Below are 20,570 nucleotides of genomic sequence, written 5' to 3' on the forward strand. Positions count from 1 at the left end.
GGCACGTTTATTTAACTGATGTAAACTAACATTAACAAAACATAATTTTCCTTTATACACTTATCTATAAATTAATTGAAATTTTTGAATTAATATATAATTTATATATTACACAAACATTACTTTGGAACCTTTTATGAATGGTATCTTATCATTTAAATTCATTTCAATAAACCTCATTTAATTGTATTTATCAATTTTAATTAAAATAATTGATAAATATAAATATTTATAGAATTTACATTATTTTTTATTAACAGCCATTTGATAACACTATACATAATAATAACAAGTATGATAAATATGATCCTGCGATTGCTTAAGGACCAATAAACAACCCTGCCTACTTGAAACAGATAAAACTATTACCTTGGTATATTCAAGCTCCATTCGGTTTTGCCATTTTTTCCATTAAAATTGAGAGTAGAGCATATATCGCGAAACACAATCATATCAATAAACAAATAGCAAAATATTTCTGTTGAAGAAAACGGAATGATTTTGTCTGCTCAGATCTAAGTTGGGCAACAATTAAAATTCGGTAAGGAAGTAGGATGTTAGCAGCTACCACTAGAGTAATTAAAGTGAACGACAAATCTATGATATTTCTAAGCCTATTAATGGTTATAACCCAAACCAATTCAAACAGCACCAAATTAAACATATTCACCGACAGTCTCATACACGGAAGGAAGAACTTTGAATGATTCATCGTAATTAAAGTGAGCGACAAATCTCAGACATTTCTAAGCCTATTAATGGTTATAACCCAAACTAATTCACACAGCGCCAGATCAAACATATTCACCGACAGTCTCACACCCAGAAGGAAGCACTTTGAATCATAACGAATGATGATGCAACATCTTTGTAGTTACAACCAGCTTAGCAAATACTTCGAAACTTCCATTGACCAAAAGTCTGTTCTTAGGAGGGTCCCATTGATCCATTGTGCTATATAACCAGAATTGGAGTTCACAATGTGCAATCAAATTCAGTGTAGCCTTCCGCCTTGGGAAAATTTCAAAGGTTTAAGCGTTTTTCATACGGCAGTGAAAAATGAAGTGGGTAGAGAGATCAGTCCTCCAGGCCGTAGCTTGGCTGGTCATAGTAGCATTCTGTTGGGGGCAGACTGACGGGCAGCTGCAAGGGAGTTGGGAACTCTTGCTAGAAAACGCTGGAATTTCGTCAATGCATTCGGTGCTACTTCATACTAACAGAGTTCTCATGTATGACCGGCAAGGCCGGGGCCCGTCCAATATCTCTCGAACCGACCCGGCCTGCAGTAACGCTCCCCGGCCTCTTCCTTTCGATTCTGAATGCTGGTCGCACTCGGTGGAATACGACATTGCAACCAATACGGTGAGACCGCTGCACCTGGTGACGGACACATGGTGCTCTTCGGGTGCAGTTCTCAGCGATGGGACTGTCATCCAAACCGGCGGTTTTGGAGACGGTGGGAATATGACACGCATTTTTAAACCATGCACCGACCAGACCTGCGACTGGGTAGAATCCACTACCGAGAAGCTGATATTCAAGAGGTGGTATGCCTCTAACCAGATCTTACCCGACAATCGGATCATCATTGTGGGAGGCCTCGTGGCGTATAGCTACGAATTTTACCCCAAGAAAAGCGGCAAGGATTTTGAGTACCTGAATTTTATTTGGCAGACCATTACTAAAGGCGAGGACAACAATCTGTACCCGTTTGTCCATCTGTCTTCCGACGGCAATCTGTTCATCTTCGCCAATAATGAATCCATTCTGGTTGACTACAAGACAAACCAGCTGCTCAGAACATTCCCCCAAATGCCTGGCGGGGGCGCACGTAACTACCCGAGCACGGGCTCTTCAGTCATGTTACCGCTGGACTTCGCCGACAATTTTACAAGAGTTGAGATTATGATCTGCGGAGGAACACCCTTGGGAAACTTCATAAAGGCGGACAAGCAAAAGGTATACCTCAAGGGTCTGAACAACTGCGGGAGAATTGAGATCACCTCTGAGATCCCAGTGTGGCAGATGGAGGACATGCCCGGGCCAAGATTGATGGCCGACATGATCATCCTACCCACGGGCGAAATTCTCCTAATCAACGGTGCCGAATTAGGATCCGCTGGGTGGCAAGATGCACGGAATCCCGTGCTCAATCCGTGGCTCTACCGACCGGCCCAATCTGCGGGTAACAGATTTACCGTCCTGGATCCCTCAAGCATTCCTCGAATGTACCATTCTACTGCAAATCTTCTTCCCGATGGACGGATCCTCGTGGCCGGAAGCAACCCCAATGATTACTATAACTTTGCCGACGACGTATTTTCCAAAACCGAGCTGCGGGTGGAGGCCTACAGTCCTTACTATCTGAACCAGCAAAACAATCTGGTTCGACCCAGCGTTAAGTCTGTTCAACAATTTGAAGCGATCCCCTACGCATCGACATTCCAAGTTCAGTTCACAGTCGGTGGCACTCTGAGCCAGGACCTTCGTTTTCACGTCTACGCCCCTCCCTTCAATACCCACAGTGTGTCCATGAGCCAGAGGATGCTGTCGCTCGCTGCCACCCCGGTTGCGAAAGAAAATGGGTTTTACTCTGTGTTCTTGACGGCTCCACCCAACTCGGTGGCTGCTCCTTCTGGGTATTATCTGCTTTATGTTGTCAATGGAGGTATTCCTAGCCAGGGGCAATGGATTCGCTTCGTGTAATACCCAGTTTCTCTAGCTGGGATCTATTTATTATTCTTTGTACGTTCGCTTTGGGTCTCTTTAGGAGAGCAAGCTATGTTAAAAATGGCCCCATCTGTGCTGAGTTTGTGTCTGATTACACAGCTAAGATTGCACTCAAGACCGTAGATTAGTTTAAAAGTGGGTTGTTGTTCATTGAGTCTATTCAATTCACGTATTCTTTTGAAATCGCGCAGATTTACGCTCGAGTGAAAACAATTTGTTACATTTCCCCTATCATATAAATAGGCTGTCTGATAATATATTTTTGGCTTCAAAAATAGAACGATATGACTAGAGAATGCCTCAAACGTTATTGTGCAGAAGCAAGTCGGGATCCGGAAGTTCGTTCTGTAACAATTTTTCCACTTAGGTTTTATTAAAATAATAGTGTCATTGAAAAGTTGTAAATTATTTGGTTGAGTATGATTGGTGAGACTGATTGTATATTTCCTGGCTACATCATTCATAAAAGTGTGAAATCAACTTAAACTTGTACTCAAATCTACCAAAAACAATGTTGACTTAATACAAAACTCTCTAACAACCATAAAAACTTTATAATTTTTTTTAGAAAAATAATTTATTTAATGTATAACATAGACTAATTTAATAGGATTCATAAAAATAATTACAAATTCATCTAGATTAATAAACTAATGTTAGAGCTAGATATTTTAATTATTTGTAACAAATTCAATCCTGACCATTGAGCACTTTGCATTTGAATACAAGGGTCTTGAACAGATCTCAAGACATTCTCCATCGTTCGTTGTTCACCGCTTCATGGAGGCAATAATCCATCACATGTTCTCCACCGTTTACAGGGACTTCACACATTCTTGAGGTAGATAGGATCAATCTCCTTCATGCGCACAAGGCTGACATGGCAACACGGTCTGATCTTCATTACAATGCTAAGTCATCACACGATATCATCGGTTGAATCACACAGGATTGGAACACTTCAACCAGAAACCTTGAAGCTAAGACTACCAACTGGTAGTCCTACCACATTCCATGTACCGGTTCACATTTCAACATATCAGTTCACTTGAACAAACATACCACTTCACCTATTGCACATATACCGGTTTACAACACCATATTGGTTCTTTTTGCCAGTTGCTTAACTTCAATATATCGGTTCACTCCTCAGCATATTGACATCAATGACAACATACAATATCATCATGTCATCATACTCTTGCACATTTGCCAACAAGATAGATTGTGAGAGGTAAGATACCTAGAGGGGGAGAGATCTCGATGTGAGATGGATAAAGGGGGATACCTCAAGATGTGGGTAATGGGACATGGATGGATATCTATAGAGATGGAGAGGGAGGAGGTGTTGGGACTCATTAAATTTGAGTCAAGTTTTGAGGCCCATTTCAAAATTTTGCTCTGCATGTCAGAAAAGTACCTAAATGAGTCAGTTTGAATGGCCTAGTTTGTGAGAGGGTAAAATGGAGCCAGTTGATTTTCAGGGGGTAAGGCTCGGGATTCATGTCCCACACCTTTCATTTGGCCTATTTAGTGATGTGCAACTTTCATAATTCAATTTGAAGAAGTTTATCAAGTACTCGTTTTGAGGGGTGAGCTCAAAGTGCATTTTAGGCACAAATGCAAATTTTATTGAGTAGCCTACTTTGAGCGACTACATCTTTTGCCCTATTGATCACCATGGAGATTTCCAAAGTGGATTAAATTATATGCATAAAATTGAGTTACCTTGCAAAATTTCAAGTCTCAACGAATCCATTTGCTCAGTTTTTGAAGCCAAATCCGTTTGCAGTTTGTATGTTTTGGCAAGTCCCTGTTTTGACCACAAGTCGGAGCCCTGTTTCGCATAAGTGTAAAAGTTGCCTCAGTAAGTGTCATGCCATAATGTTTGTTCCAAGTTGATGTCAGTATAAATGATGAGCTACGTTTAAAATTTCAAGCCTTTATCAATCCATTTGATCGGTTTTCAAAAGGATTCATTTACCTATCATTTTCAGTTATCCGCACTTCCATTGTTATATCAGTTAATGTAGCCATTTTTGTGAGCGCGCCGTTTGCATCCTGTCAGTCTTGTGATTGAACTAAGAATTCTAAGTTTTAATATGTACTTAAAGGTACCTATGTTTCAAATTTGAGGGCCTACGGAGGTCGTTTGATATTTTTGAGAAAGGCGTCATGTGTTGCCAGGACATTGACTTCATCAGGTCCGTAGTGTCGACAAAGCCAGTTGGGCATTTTCGCCAATTAATATCTCTTTGCTCGGGACTTGTTTTGAGAAACCGTTTGGAAGATTTCATCCTTGCATATTAGAGTACACGCCTGTCAGATGGCGAGCTCCAGAAAGGTGTTTTGATAGGTTTGAAAATTATGTCTTCGCGATTAAATGCGAAAATGCGGCGTAATTGCATGAAGGTTGCAAAATTCAGTTTGATGATCCGGAAATGATGCCAATCATTTATAGATGTGTGTTTAAGGTGTCTGAAGTATTTCGAAGGCTAGTCGCTCGAAAACAAAAAAAAATTTAGTTGGACCCACTTTGGGGCCCGACCTGGCTCGCGCCCATGCATTAATTTTTTTATGGCAAAAATGCTCTTAGGGCATGACTTTATGATGCATAAAGATATAGGCTTGCATAGCAGTGTCATTATTTGTTCATGTTGAACATTCTATAGACCAATGTTCATGGGAATGGAAGTGTTCATATAGGCCGAGAAGAGAGATTCCACCTATGGTTCGATCCCGCAACTGAATTCCATGAGTATAGCATTCTTTGGAATTGCAATCACTGTGTTCTTTGTGGACAATATCTCTATCAAGAAAATAAAACATATTGAGATGGGCAATGTTTAGCAGTTTTGTAACTTCAGTGCATTTCAGCGGGTTGATGTCATGTATGGAAATAAAACATATGCGATTGCTGTCATGCCATCACTAAAGAGTCCATTGACTTGAGTTTCACGAGATGTATCCCCTGAGGTGTGGGTGACACAATCTAGATTTTAAGCATGGTGAATAGATTTTAGGAAGCCCCATGCGTCGTGGATGAGGAAGGGCGTTAAGTTGAAGACTAAATAAAGTATGGGCTGGCAGGTGTTTTGAAGTTACAAGAGCCTTTGAAACAAGCAAATTCTAGTTATCTCCTTCTCCTCATGTGCCCCCAAATAGACCTCCAAGGCAGTGTGGTAGCTAAAGTGGTTTGCAAAAGATTTTAGCAGTTCACTTGGTGAAGAAAGGGGGGGGCAGATCAAAAACTATAAAGCAAACGCCATAATGCTTGCTGGGAGTGGTGTTTTGGAGTATGGCGTGATGAATGAGGGGCCATAGGTAATATGTTAAATAAAATGCAAGCCAAAGACTCCCTTGCACGGCAAAGAGGAGGGCAAATAGAAGTCTTCAAACAAATGCATAGTGGCATGGTCTCTCCATTCCCCTTGTTGTCTGTCACATGCCCTCCCAAAAGAAACCTCCTAGCAGTTCACGTGGTGTGCAAAGGGGCTGCAGAGACAATTTAGTGCCAGTCCAAGCTATTCCCTGTTGTGTTTGGTGTGGATATACAACAATTGCTCTGCGTGGAAGTTGCTCTGCATGTGCCACCCAACATTCCTCCCAGCAGTTCATGTGATATGCAAAAGGGGGAAGATTGAAACCATAAACCAAATGCAGATTGGCGATGTGTTATGCAATGGTGTATGCCCAAACCCCACAACTTGGCCGATTCCTCCTTAGCATGGTGTTTGGAAGGCATTTCAAATTTCCCAGCAGATGCACTCAGCAGAGAACCTTCGAAAATGAACTTCCAGGTTTAAAGCCTTAATCCCACATGCACTGTGGAAGGGACTTTTTTGATATTTAAAAGCAAGGAAACACTAATGTATAATGTTAAAGCCTCTGGGCTTTTGACGGACGGTGCCTATGGGAGCTCAAGGTGGGCCCACGCGCGAGCATGGATACTGAGGTGATCGAGGAGGTGATTGGGCGGCGAGTAGGTGGACCCCACGCAGGCACGCTTCCTGAGGCAGATAGGCAGAATTTTGCAGAGAAAGGTCGGCTTAACCAGTGAGTAGGTTGCAGAGGATTCGACGAAGTGTGTGATTTCGCAGGCCAAAGTTGCTCGCGAGTTATACCCTACGAAATTGTGAAAAAGGTAAAGATCGTGCAGGTTCCACCCGATCGGACGGTCTGTGCGGTTTCGCAAGCCAAAGTTGCTCGCTAGTTAAGCCCTGTGAAATGGCGAAAAATGCAGGAGGTTAACCAGTGAGCATGTTAGATGGAGATCGTCGGCCTACGCGGTTTCGCGAAGGAAAGATGCACAAAAGTTAGAGCCTACGAAATGGCGAAAGCCAAGTGGCGGGTACAGTCAGATGTCCAACAGGCGGGTCTCTGTGAGGTGGTGATGACGTGGTGCACAGGTGGCGATGACGTGGATGACAAGCAAGCTGACACGTGGCAGAGTGACGATGTGTCATCCGAGGTAGTGCCCAGTGGACCCCATCGACTAATTAGGTCCCACCATGTGGCAAAGCGTCAGGACACAATCAGAGCCAAAAATCAAATTTAAAACTTGTTAATTACATAGTGCAAACTATGTCAAAAATTCAAAAATTTAAATGAGGTGTACAAATGGGGACTTAATTCGCCCAGAGCTTATTTTTTGGGCAAAGTATGAACTGTTATATGTTTTCAAAAAGCTCTCGGAATGAGGAATTTGATTATGGGGTTAATTTTGGCGAAGATCGGATATTTTAAAAGTAGTTTGGTCAGGAGTAAAATTCAGTTAGAGAGAAGATATTTGATAATTTCAGTTGCAGATTTGATTTTCTTCCCTTCTCTTTTTATTCCCAATTCTTTTCAGTTGGAAGGGTTCCAGAAATTTGGAAAATGCTCCAGATTTGATGGCTTCCACTTTCTGAATATCATGACCCAGATTTGTGAATGCTTCTATTTGGTTTCAGGGTATAGAGATTGCAGTGCATTGTTGTAAATGTGATTTTAGTTGCAGGTCTTGCTTGTGTTAGGCATGAGTAAATTCCTCACAGTATTGTCTCTAGGTATGCATTTCATTATCATAAATTGAATCCTCAAGGAGGATGAAGATTTGTCAATTTTAAGAAAATTGTGTGACTGTTTATAGGTATCCTTCAAGGAAGGTTTTAAATTCTACAATCAGTCATAAATGATGAAATATATTTCCAGATCTGAGAAAATTGTGAATGAATCAAATAGTGCATTAATATAAGGTATTGATGCATGAATATCTTGTTTAAGGAAAATAAGCTTGCATCTATGATTCATATTTGTAGTTTTGTGTGTGACCCTGTTGCCCAATGAACAAGGCATTGGTCTTGCAGGTTTGGGGATGGTTTCAGATATACATTTAAAAAGATAAATCTATTTCCCTTTGTGTTTAGGGGTGTGTGTTCCATTCTTTCCAAGCTCTGTTTCATCCTATTGTTTGTACATATCTAGCCAATCTGTAATGTTTCCTAACCTGTTGAGCTTGTGAAATGATCTATCTGCTTAGTGTTGATGCAGTTATTTGTCTATAATTGTTGTATTTAGTGCATCAAAAGGGTGTCCCTCCCTAGGTTTAGCAGAACCTGAAGTGCAGGAGGATCAATTAGGGTCCTATGTTATGTTGTCCAAGCCCTGATGTGTTTTGTAGACTAAAATTGGCCATTTCATAGAAAGATTTGCAGGTGTTCTTGGGTTATCACTTTTGGTGAATAACAAAAATGGCGACTTTGCTAGGGAGTAAATGAACTGTCAAGAGCCTCTGGTTAAGAAAGAATTAATTCATATAAGGTTGAGATTATCCCATTCGAGTCACCACAACAAAAATGGTGACTCTGCTGGGGAAGTGTTGTAATAACTCATGTTGAATCGAATCCCAGAGTTGTGCCATATCCATTTGAGGAAAGAGTCATAAAAGTATTATAAATCTGAAAGCATTTTCAGATCTATAGTTATGTGCCAGGTAGTGTTGTGTGCCAAGTGTTGAAAACTTGTTGTCCTTTTATCTTTGTGTGAGTTCAGATCTGTTCATGTTCTACAAATGATTTTATAAATTCTCACAGCAGTGAGTGGCGACTTTGAAAGATGTCTGCACCAGTGTTCATTGTGGTAAAAGTTTTAAAATATTTGGTGAACTTGCATCAAAGATTTAGCAGCTACTTGGGGTTTTATGATTGTAGATCCCAAAGAATCTATTGAAGATATTTTCCTCTGTGAAGGAGTTGGCGACTCTATACGAAGATCAGTGTATAATGTTAGAAGATCTCAGAGAGATCTTACCGAATATCAGAGCAGCAATAGCAACAACAAATTTACTCCAGGTATTCCTCAAAGTATTAATGAGACAATTCATGTTCCTTATGAGGTGAAAAAGTCACCGTTAAAAGGAAAAGAAATTTACAATTTACATACTTCATTGAAATAAGTTTTTAGTCAGAAATATGGTGAGAAGTGTGTATGATTCTGAAAAGTAGTGACTGCTTGTATTTTGAAAAGAATTTGTAAAACAATGAGATGCATGGTTATGATAGTGGTTTAGTAGATGTTTTAAACCCGATGGATCTAGATGTAGTTCCTAGATCTCCAAATCCTTTGTCAAATTTGAAAGAGATTGATAAAGAGATTGCAGTATGTCTTCAAAAGATTCGAGAGAAATTCATCTGATTTTTAAGTAAGAAAATAGGGAAAAGAAAAGAGGAAGAGTCATCATGTATTTTTTATTAAAGATTCATAGCTGCATTAAATGAGTTTCCAGCTGATGCTAGACCCCATGAGTTTGTTTTGATTGAATTATTTTTAGAGCTTGATGAGCCTGACTCAATTAATTGGTCTACTACCTTGAGAGAAGAGAGTGTTGCATCTATTAAAGAATGGATAGATGAGATTGAAGCAATTAAATTTGAAAATGTACACAAGATTGAGGATAGTGAGGGAGATGAATTCGTGAGTGGATGTACCTCCTATGATGCTGAATGTGATTATTCTCAGCATGAAAGTTTAGATGTGTATTCAGAGCGAGAAGAAATTTGTGAGAACAGTGATTGTTCAACTAATCATGAGCCCATTGAGGTTTCAGATGCTAATGATATAGATCACCTTGTTGTTGATTTCAATCCACAATATGTTTGCAACCCCAGTTATGAAACTATGTTGCAACATGTAGCAACACATTATGAGCAGCGTGATAAAGGATATGATGCAGATGCAAGTTGTTGTGATGATGAAATAAATGCACATAGGGACATGAGCACTACAGATCCAATACCTTTATCAGATTGGGACAATGTTTACAGCTCAGAGGATGAAGCCAAGGAAAATGAAAATGAAGGAGGTTCACTAAGTAGTGAACAAATTTCAGAACTCTTAGTTGCTGATTTTCAAAGACATGGATTCAAAAATGTGCCCAATCTTTCATACCCATTTAGTATATGTTTTGATACTGATGATGTTTTAGAGGGTGTAAGAAATGATACATATGATGTTGATTCTTTTCCTATGTTTGATAGACAAAATGATAATGCATATATGGTTGATAAGTATGATAATGAAGATTCATATGTTAATATGAATTCTGGCTTTGATATGCATTATGAGGATCTACCTTTTAGAAGACATGACAGATTTGAGGTGTTTTTCTCAGATTTGCAAGGAGGAAATCAACCATAGGCAAGTAAAAATCATGTATTTTCATGTGTGCAAAATGCTGATAGAAATTGTGATCAAAAAGTTGAAGTGTAGTCATGTTATGAGGAAGTTTTCCTCTCTAGTTTGCAGGATATTATTGTGAAAGAGTGTTTATTATTTCAGCAAACTAGCAATAAGGATCTGTCTAATATTCCCAACTTTCAGAGGGAGTTGGATTACTTATCGTTTCAGCAGAGAAGTAATGGTAAAAAATACGGCACTCTTTGCTCACCTAGTGACCAACCCTCTCAGCGTGTGTTTGATTTTCAGAGATATCATGATTATAAACGTGTTGATGATTATGCTTTATATGACCAACTGATTAGAAGTGGAAGTGTTTTTGATCAGGCAGATTGGAATGATGATCTCAACTTACCTCCAGTTTGTGGAAAAGAAAATCATGTTTTTGACAGAGGTAAGAATTGATTTTAGTTTTGATGGCCCGGGGCCATTTATAAGTTGTATATTTTGTACAGTTGCTTTGCTTCAGTTGTGTAGTTTTCAATAAAGTGCCCTGCTGTTTGGGTAGAATAAGGATGCCCTATTTTCGAAATGAGATGAGAAGAGAAGAATGATCCGTTTTGAGTGGTCTGCTTAACCAAAGATATCTGGATTCTTGTGTTGATCTTGCAATCAACCATCCCCAGTCAAAGACACTGTTGGGACTCATTAAATTTGAGTCAAATTTTGAGGCCCATTTCAAAATTTTGCTCTGCATGTCAGAAAAGTGCCTAAATGAGTCAGTTTGAATGGCCTAGTTTGCGAGAGGGTAAAATGGAGCCAGTTGATTTTCAGGGGGTAAGGCTCGGGATTCATGTCCCACACCTTTCATTTGGCCTATTCAGTGATGTGAAACTTTCAGAATTCAATTTGGAGATGTTTATCAAGTACTCATTTTGAGGGGTGAGCTGAAAGTGCATTTTAGGCACAAATGCAGATTTGATTGAGTAGCCTACTTTGAGCAATTACATCTTTTTCCCTGTTGATCACCATGGATATTTCCAAAGTGGTTTCAATTATATGCATAAAAGTGAGTTACCTTGCAAAATTTCAAGTCTTGACGAATCCATTTGCTCAGTTTTTGAAGCCAAATCCGTTTGCAGTTTGTATGTTTTGGCAAGTCCCTGTTTCGACAGCTAGTCGGAGCCATGTTTCGCATAAGTGTAGAAGTTTCCTTAGTAAGCGTCATGCCATAATGTTTGTTCCAGGCTGATGTCAATATAAATGATGAGCTACGTTTAAAATTTCAAGCCTTTATGAATCCATTTGATCGGTTTTCAAAAGGATTCATTTAGCTATCATTTTCAGTTATCTGCACTTCCATTGTTATATCAGTTAATGTAGCCATTTTTGTGAGCACGCCATTTGCATCCTATCAGTCTTGTGATCGAACTAAGAATTCTAATTTTTAATATGTACTTAAAGGTACCTGTGTTTCAAATTTGAGGGCCTATGGAGGTCATTTGATATTTTTGAGAAAGGCGTCATGTGTTGCCAGGACATTGACTTCATCAGGTCCGCAGTGTCGACAAAGTCAGTTGGGCATTTTCGCCAATTAATATCTCTTCGCTTGGGACTCATTTTGAGAAACCATTTGGTAGATTTCATGCTTGCATATCAAAGTACACGCCTGTCAGATGGCGAGCTCCAGAAAGGTGTTTTGACAGGTTTGAAAATTATGTCTTCGTGATTAAATGCGAAAATGCGGCGTAATTGCTTGAAGGTTACAAAATTCAGTCTGATGATCCAAAACCGATGCCAATCATTTCCAAATGTGTGTTTAAGGTGTCTGAAGTATTTCGAAGGCCAGTCGCTCGAAAACGAAATTTTTTTTAGTCAGACCCACTTTGGGGCTCGACCTGGCTCGCGCCCGTGCATTAATTTTTTTGTGGCGAAAATGCTCTTAGTGCATGACTTTATGATGCATAAAGATATAGGCTTGCATAGCAGTGTCATTATTTGTTCATGTTGAACGTTCTGCAAACAATTGTTCATGGGAATGGAAGTGTTCATATAGGCCGAGAAGAGAGATTCCACCGATCCCGCAACTGAATTCCATGAGTATAGCATTCTTTGGAATTGCAATCACTGTGTTCTTTGTGGACAATATCCCAATCAGGAAAATACAACATATTGAGATGGGCAATGTTCAGCAGTTTTGTAACTTCAGCGCATTTCAGCGGGTTGATGTCATGTATGGCAATGAAACATATGCGATTGTTGTCACACCATCACTAAAGAGTCCATTGACTTGAGTTTCACGAGATGTATCCCCTAAGGTGTGGGCGAAACAATCTAGATTTTAAGCATGGTGAATACATTCCGAGAAGCCCCAAATCAAATGCCAAATAAAGCCCCATGCGTCGTGGATGAGGAAGGGCGTTAAGTTGAAGACTAAATAAAGTATGGGCTAGCAGGTGTTTTGAAGTTACAAGAGCTTTTGAAACAAGCAAATTCCAGTTATCTCCTTCTCCTCACATGCCCCGAAATAGACCTCCAAGGCAGCGTGGTGGCTAAAGTGGTTTGCAAAAGATTTTAGCAGTTCACGTGGTGAAGAAAGGGGGGGGCATATCGAAAACTATAAAGCAAACACCATAATGCTTGCTAGGAGTGGTGTTTTGGAGTATGGCGTGATGAATGAGGGGCCATAGGTAATATGTTAAATAAAATTCAAGCCAAAGACTCCCTTGTGTGGCAAAGAGGAGGGCAAATAGAAGTCTTCAAACAAATGCATAGTGGTGTGGTCTCTCCATGTCTGTCACGTGCCCTCCCAAAAGCAACCTCCTAGCAGTTCACGTGGTGTGCAAAGGGGTTGCAGAGACAATTTAGTTCCAGTCCAAGCTCTTCCCTGTTGTGTTTGGTGTGGATATACAACAATTGCTCTGCGTGGGAATTGCTCTGCAAGTGCCGCCCAACATTCCTCCCAGCAGTTCATGTGATATGCAAAAGGGGGAAGATTGAAACCATAAACCAAATGTAGATTGGCGATGTGTTATGCAATGGTGTATGCCCAAACTCCACAACTTGGCCGATTCCTCCTTAGCATGGTGTTTGGAAGGCATTTCAAATTTCCAAGCGAATGCACTTAGCAGAGAACCTTCGAAATGAACTTCCAGGTTTAAAGCCTTAATCCCACATGCACTATGGAAGGGACTTTTTTGATATTTAAAAGCAAGGACACACTAATGTATAATGTCAAAGCCTCTGGGCTTTTGACGGACGGTTCCTATGGGTGCCCAAGGTGGGCCCACGTGCGAGCATAGATACTGAGGTGATCGAGGAGGTGATTGGGCGGCGAGCAAGTGGACCCCACGTAGGCACACTTCCTGAGACAGACAGGCCGAATTTTGCAGAGAAAGGTCGGCTTAACCAATGAGTAGGTTGCAGAGGATCCGACGAAGCATGTGATTTCGCAGGCCGAAGTTGCTCACGAGTTACACCCTGCGAAATTGCGAAAAAGGTAAAGATCGTGTAGGTTCCAGCCAATCGGACGGTCCGCGCATTTTCGCAAGCCGAAGTTGCTCGCCAGTTAAGCCTTGCGAAATGGTGAAAGGAAAATGGCAAAAATGCAGCAAGTTAACCAGTGCGCATGTTAGATGGAGATTGTCCGTCTGCGCGGTTCCGCGAAGGAAAGATGTACGAAAGTTAGAGCCTGCGAAATGGCGAAAGCCAGGTGGCGGGTATAGTCAGATGTCCAATAGGCAGGTCTCGGTGAGGTGGCGATGATGTGGTGCACAGGGGGTGATGACGTGGACGACAAGCAAGCTGACATGTGGCAGAGTGATGAGGTGTCATCCGAGGTGGCACCCAGTGGACCCCATCGACCAATTAGGTCCCACCACATGGAAAAGCATCAGGATACAATCAGAGCCAAAAATCAAATTTAAAACCTGTTAATTACATAGTGCAAACAATGTCAAAAATTCAAAAATTTAAATGAGGTGCACAAATGGGGAATTAATTCGCCCAGAGCTTATTTTTTGAGCAAAGTATGAAGTGTTATATGTTTTCGGAAAGCTCTCGGGATGAGGAATCCGATTATGGAGTTAATGTTGGCGAAGATCAAATATTTTGGAAGCAGATTGGTCAGGAGTAAAATTCAGTTAGAGAGAAGATATTTGATAATTTCAGTTGCAGATTTGATTTTCTTCCCTTCTCTTTTTATTCCCAATTCTTCTCAGTTGGAAGGGTTCCAGAAATTTGGAAAATGCTCCAGATTTGATGGCTTCCACTTTCTGAATATCATGACCCAGATTTGTGAATGCTTATGTTTGGTTTCAGGGTACAGAGATTGCAGTGCATTATTGTAAATGTGATTTTAGTTGCAGGTCTTGCTTGTGTCAGGCATGAGTAAATTCCTCACAGTATTGTCTCTAGGTATGCATTTCATTATCATAAATTGAATCCTCAAGGAGGATGAAGATTTGTCAATTTTAAGGAAATTGTGTGACTGTTTATAGGTATCCTTCAAGGAAGGTTTTAAATTCTACAGTTAGTCATAAATGATGAAATATATTTCTAGATCTGATAAACTTGTGAATGAATCAAATAGTGCATTAATATAAGGTATTGATGCATGAATACTTGTTTAAGGAAAATAAGCTTGCATCTATGATTCATATTTGTAGGTTTGTGTGTGACCCTGTTGCCCAATGGATAAGGCACTGGTCTTGCAGGTTTGGGGATGGTTTCAGATATACATTTAAAAAGATAAATCTATTTCCCTTTGTGTTTAGGGGTGTGTGTTCCATTCTTTCCAAGCTCTGTTTCATCCTATTGTTTGTACGGATCTAGCTAATCTGTAATGTTTCCTAACCCGTTGAGCTTGTGAAATAATCTATCTGCTTAGTGTTGATGCAATTATGTGTCTGTAATTGTTGTATTTAGTGCATCAAAAGGGTGTCCCCCCTAGGTTTAGCAGAACCGGAAGTGCAGGAGGATCAATTAGGGTCCTATGTTATATTGTCCAAGCCCTGATGTGTTTTGTAGACTGAAATTGGCCATTTCATAGAAAGATTTGCAGGTGTTCTTGGGTTATCACTTTTGGTGAACAACAGGAGGGAGATGCAATAATTGAGAGAGGGGTGTGAGAGATAAAAAATGAGAGAGAAAAGAACAAAGAGAAAGAGAGAGGGAGGGAGAGGTAGATAGTGAGTTATTGAGATACCTAGAGAGGGTAAAGGTAGATAGGTGACATAGAGAGTTCACAAAGAAAGAAAGAGGGGAAAACAGGTAGGGAGAGAAGTGGATGGGGATGGAAAGAAATATTGGGGAGAGATATAGAGGTGACATACTTAGAGCCTAGGGAGGGATGGGTGAGAGACTTAAGAGGTAGATATAGATATAGAAGGAGAGAGATAGCTAATGAGATAGGGAGGGATGGTTATTAAGGTAAAGAGGGAGGGAGATACAGGTATAGATGGGGAGAGAGAGGGTGGGAGGAATAGGTAATGATCAAGAGAAACAATATGAGAGGGAGGAAAGGGTAGAAATGGGCTAAGGTGGGAAAGTGAATCCTGGTAAAAGTAGAAACATGTGTCCCACTTTTATAAAGGAAAAGGCTAACAACACTAAAACTGTTCAACTTCAACGACACAAAAGTGGCATTTGTATTTCATATTTTAAGATGATGTAAAATAATGAAATGTGTGAAACTAGATGAATTTTATGCCTATTATTTAAAAAAATAAAATTGAACAAGATTTGATATTTTAAAAAAAATTTTAAAGTCCATTTTTTAATTGCTGAAAAATACTGCAAATAAGGGGTTTAACCTCCCACCAAAAAACTATATGTAAATAATCTTGTTTTTCTCTTATTTTGAAATATGATTTAGATGACATGCATATCCAATATAGAAAAAAAGAAATATTTGTTTTTGATGTATATTTTCACTGTTATAACAATTCAAAGTCGAACTTACCCGAAATTGAGAGCTTTCGTCTCCCACCATATTTCCCCTACCAAATCTATACCAATCCCCCCAAAATTTATATATTCTTGAAGAGGACACTCTCCTCTAATGTTATATATAATTTTTAAATTTTTCTAATATGATTTACTATTTTTTTTGTTTTTTCGAATTAGAGTCTTCTGAAATGTTAGTATACCTACTCGCAGTATTTTGTAATTTTAATATACTAATTCTAATCGAAATACTTTAAACATTAGATGACAATATTGATTGACTCTGAGCTCTACAAAAGGGTATTATCAGTTTTCTCAGATTGTTTATTTTTAACTGAGAAATTCATTGCAGAAGTTGAAATTTTTGAAAAAGTGTATTTTTGATGAGTAGGCAGCCACTTGGCATGTTGCATAGGAGGACTCGACCAAGTCCTACTCAAATGAGTCCTACTCGGCCGATCCCCCCAAGGGGTGGGATGCCCCGCAAGCGGTCCCATGGGTGAGTGACCACTCACCTTAGCCTCATATTTATTTGAGGTCATTTTTTAATTTTTAAAATATAAAAAATAATATATTTTAATTATTTTAAATCAAGTTTTATTGAAGTTGAAGGAGTTTTTTTCGAAGGAGATGATTTTTTTTCTTAAGGAGCATTGAAGTGAATTTTTTTTCTTAAGGAGTATTGAAGTGATTTTTGGAGAGAAAATTTTAGTAATTTGTGTAATGGGGAATAAAAGGAATAGAGAAAAAAAGTATCATCGTATAAGGGATGACACAATGAAAGGCCATACGAAATGTAATCAAGAGCAACCTGTTGATGTTGAAGAAGATGCAACTCAAGTATGGGAAGAAATTGGTAGTAGTCAAGGGACAAATATTTCTTCTGTCATGAGAAATTTGATGGAGATGAATGAGGATTCTCTTTTCAGTCAAATTTCATTTGGACACATGCTACCTAAAAGCACAATTAAATTGCTTGCAGAAACATGTGGGAGGAATATTTTAAAAATAAATTTGTGGTTGGGAGAGCACAACTATTTGCCAGGTTATTTAGGAAAAGAGAAATGACTCCTGTTTTGGATTTGTTGGGTGTTGATAATAGGAAAAGCTCAAGAGGTCATGTAAAAGAAACAATAGTTGAAAATTTGCAAGATGCATTGAACCTTATTAATACCACAAGTCACAAAACTGATTCAAGTGCTACACATAGAGTGTTGATGACTACAATTTCTAGTAAGAGGTTGTCACATAAAAGACAAGTTAAAGAAATTTTTGAATTACTGAATATATCTAGAAAAACTATTCAAATATATATTAGGAGGAGAAATATGCTAGATGAAAACATTGAAATGAACTGGGTAAGTATTTGTAGACTTCCTCGAAAAGACAATTTTTGAAGATGTAAGAAGACTAGTCATTGAATATTGGACCAATCACTCCCGTGTTTCTTCCAATAGAAGAGACCGGTATGAATATTTCACATCCTAAACATTTTGTAGATACAACACAAAGCGAACTAATTGAAGCATTCAAGGAAGAATTTTCAGATGTGAAAATATGTCAGAGAATGTTTGAGAGGTTGCGCCCTTGCTTTGTATACTTACATAAGGTACGTGAAAATTGTTGCTGTCGAAATCATGTTGAGTTTCATCTACACTTAGAGTCATATAAAAAAACTCTAGCAGTACTTAATCCAAATATGGTCATCCCTGGAAGTACAACACAATTTGTGAAATCAATTTTATGTGATAAATCAAAAGATTCAGATGACTTCAATATACAAAGAATAAAAAGTACATGCATTGATTATGGAGATTTGCAAAAATTTCCATTACAAATTGAGAATATTGATGTTTCAATGCCACTTTTGTGGAAGAGATTCCAATATGAGACATATCGAACTAAGACAGGAGATGAATCCAAAAAAGTTGCATTGAAGGAGAGTGAATTGTCCTACCTTGATTTTATGAACATATTTCATACTATGATTTATCCACATATCCAAATATCCACATAGCCAAAAGTGGGACACAAGTTCTTACTTTTACCCATTACAAGTCCAGGACATGAGAGAGAGGTTGAGTGTAAATTGAGTTCCAAACATTCAATTAAACTAAAAAAGAATGTGAGGGTCTTATACATTGTTTCAATGTTGAATATTTGGAACTCACCCTATTTAGCACACACCAAATATGGAAAATGGGCTTTTCCCATTTGGCTAGCACCAAATTTGGTGGTAGCCCAATGGGAAAAGCCCATTTTCCACATTTGGTGTGGACCAAATAGGGTGAGTGCCATATTTAGCACACGCTAAATGATTTTCTTTGGGAAACACCAACACTATGTGTTGGATTTTCCTTGGGCATCCAACCCAAAGTTTTGGATGACTATTTTAGGCCAAAAATGTGATTTATTAGAAAATTGAAAATTTTGACATATTTTTGGCCATGCTCTCCATTAGGTTTGCACGTATTTCAATGCAACTAAAAAAATTCATAATGTCATTAAGATCTCTCTTAACTATCCAACCATGTAATTTGTTTCACATTTTGATTTTATTAAGGCTTTCATCTTTAATTTCTTTTGTTAGTGTGTCTATTTTTGGTCAAAAATAGGGTATAGTTTTTCACACATTCATCGAATTTTGAAGCATCTTACAAATTTAGAAGCTAGACTCCATTCGACACAAATTAAAAAAGAATTGTTTAGATTTTTGATTAATTTTCAATGATTTTAGGGGGAAGCACACTTAAATTTTTGTTTTTCGGGATGTGTCCACTTCAAAAATTAGTAAAAAATCATATACTCATTAAAAAATTAGCCAAAAAATCAAGTATCAACTACAAGGTGTTAGCTAATTTCTCACTAAAGTGATTTTAAAAATTCTAAAAAAAGAACATTTTAGGGGTGGCACAATGTTTGGAAAAAAAGGTATCTCAACCTTGCATTTACATGAGGTTACTATTTATAGTAAGTTTTCATTTGATCACAAAATGATGTGAAATTATTCCTGAAGCTTCTGGTTGGCTAGATAAGCATTCCAGTAAAGTTACATTGCAAGATCACAACTAGTTTCAAAGATATTAAAGTTTCCATTTTGAAGGGGTGCAATGAAAGGTTTAAATTTAATTTTAAGGAATTTAGAGGCCCCCAAAACCCTAAAAGGTGGGAATAAACAACATATTTTTTTATGAGGTAATAGAGAACTTTGAGAGCTTTCCGATGTGTCAAACAATTTGTCAATAGGACACACGGTTCTCAAGTTATGGCCTCTAGAAGTTTGTACTCCTAAAATAGGAAATATAAAATGTATTGAACACATAAATGAGCTGTAAAAGGGAGGGACATGTGTTGATGTGTGTTTTAACTTGTCAGAGGGCATTTAGAAGGGAGATAAGGTCGACTCTATTTTATTGGGTGGTTTTAGCCCATTCTTTTGTAATACCGCTTGGTGGTTTCTTGTATTGCATCTCCTATATATTAGGTGTGTGAGATAGAGGTTATGTGTAAGGGTCTTATGGAAATTGAGTTGTAGAGAAAGCTCTTCGTAGGAGTACCACTAATCAGAGACTCAGAGGTAAACCTCTGAGTCTCTGATTAGTGGTGCTCCTACGAAGAGCTTGCTCTGCAAGTATATTGTAGTCTATTATTGATTGCTAAATAATATATTGAGTTGCTTTTGGAGTGTGGGGTTTTTCTCCCAAAAGGGTTTTTACCATGTAAATTATTATGTTGTTATGTTGTGGTATGCATGATATTTTGATTATTTCTATTAAGTTTCTATAACTGCTGTAACAAACTATAATTTTTTTTGCATTATCCTCCTCTCAAGGTTAGTGTAGGAAATTGTTCCACTATTGAACTTCCTTACAAGTGGTTAGAGAGCCTGATCACCTTTGGTTTCAGTTGTGGGTTGATGGGTTTTTTGAACTAATCTAGATTTGAGTGGGAGCTTGTGTAGAAGACATTTTTTTATATTGTTGTAGGTATTTTTTAGATGGCAAGTTTGTTAAGGAGAATAGAGGTGGAGAACTTCAATGGTATTAATTTTGAGATGTGAAAGCTGAAGATGAAAGATCTACTAATAGATTGAGATCAATGGGATGCTATTGATGTGAATGTCTCAAGACATGTAGATCCTACAACAATTGCTCAATATGATGTTATGGAATGAAAAGCTAAGGGTCTAATTAGATTGTGCCTGACAGACTCTATTCTAATCAATGTCCATGAAGAGA

The 20,570-nt window shown here is 38.6% G+C and overlaps 1 protein-coding gene across 1 annotated transcript; it reads left to right on the forward strand.

Annotated features, from left to right (window-relative positions):
• The first annotated feature begins 1,059 nt into the window (after positions 1-1,059).
• On the forward strand, positions 1,060-2,706 carry LOC131050440 (aldehyde oxidase GLOX). Its single transcript, XM_057984612.2, has one exon. It carries the CDS (start codon positions 1,060-1,062, stop codon positions 2,704-2,706), a length of 1,647 nt encoding a protein of 548 aa, XP_057840595.2.
• Positions 2,707-20,570: the final 17,864 nt, after the last annotated feature.

This window comes from Cryptomeria japonica, chromosome 1, assembly GCF_030272615.1.
Source record: "Cryptomeria japonica chromosome 1, Sugi_1.0, whole genome shotgun sequence".
Taxonomy (NCBI): Eukaryota; Viridiplantae; Streptophyta; class Pinopsida; order Cupressales; family Cupressaceae; genus Cryptomeria; species Cryptomeria japonica.

Bases quoted from the DNA above. Each gene is read 5' to 3' on its own strand.
- LOC131050440 (XM_057984612.2), top strand. From the start codon at position 1,060: ATGAAGTGGGTAGAGAGATCAGTCCTCCAGGCCGTAGCTTGGCTGGTC.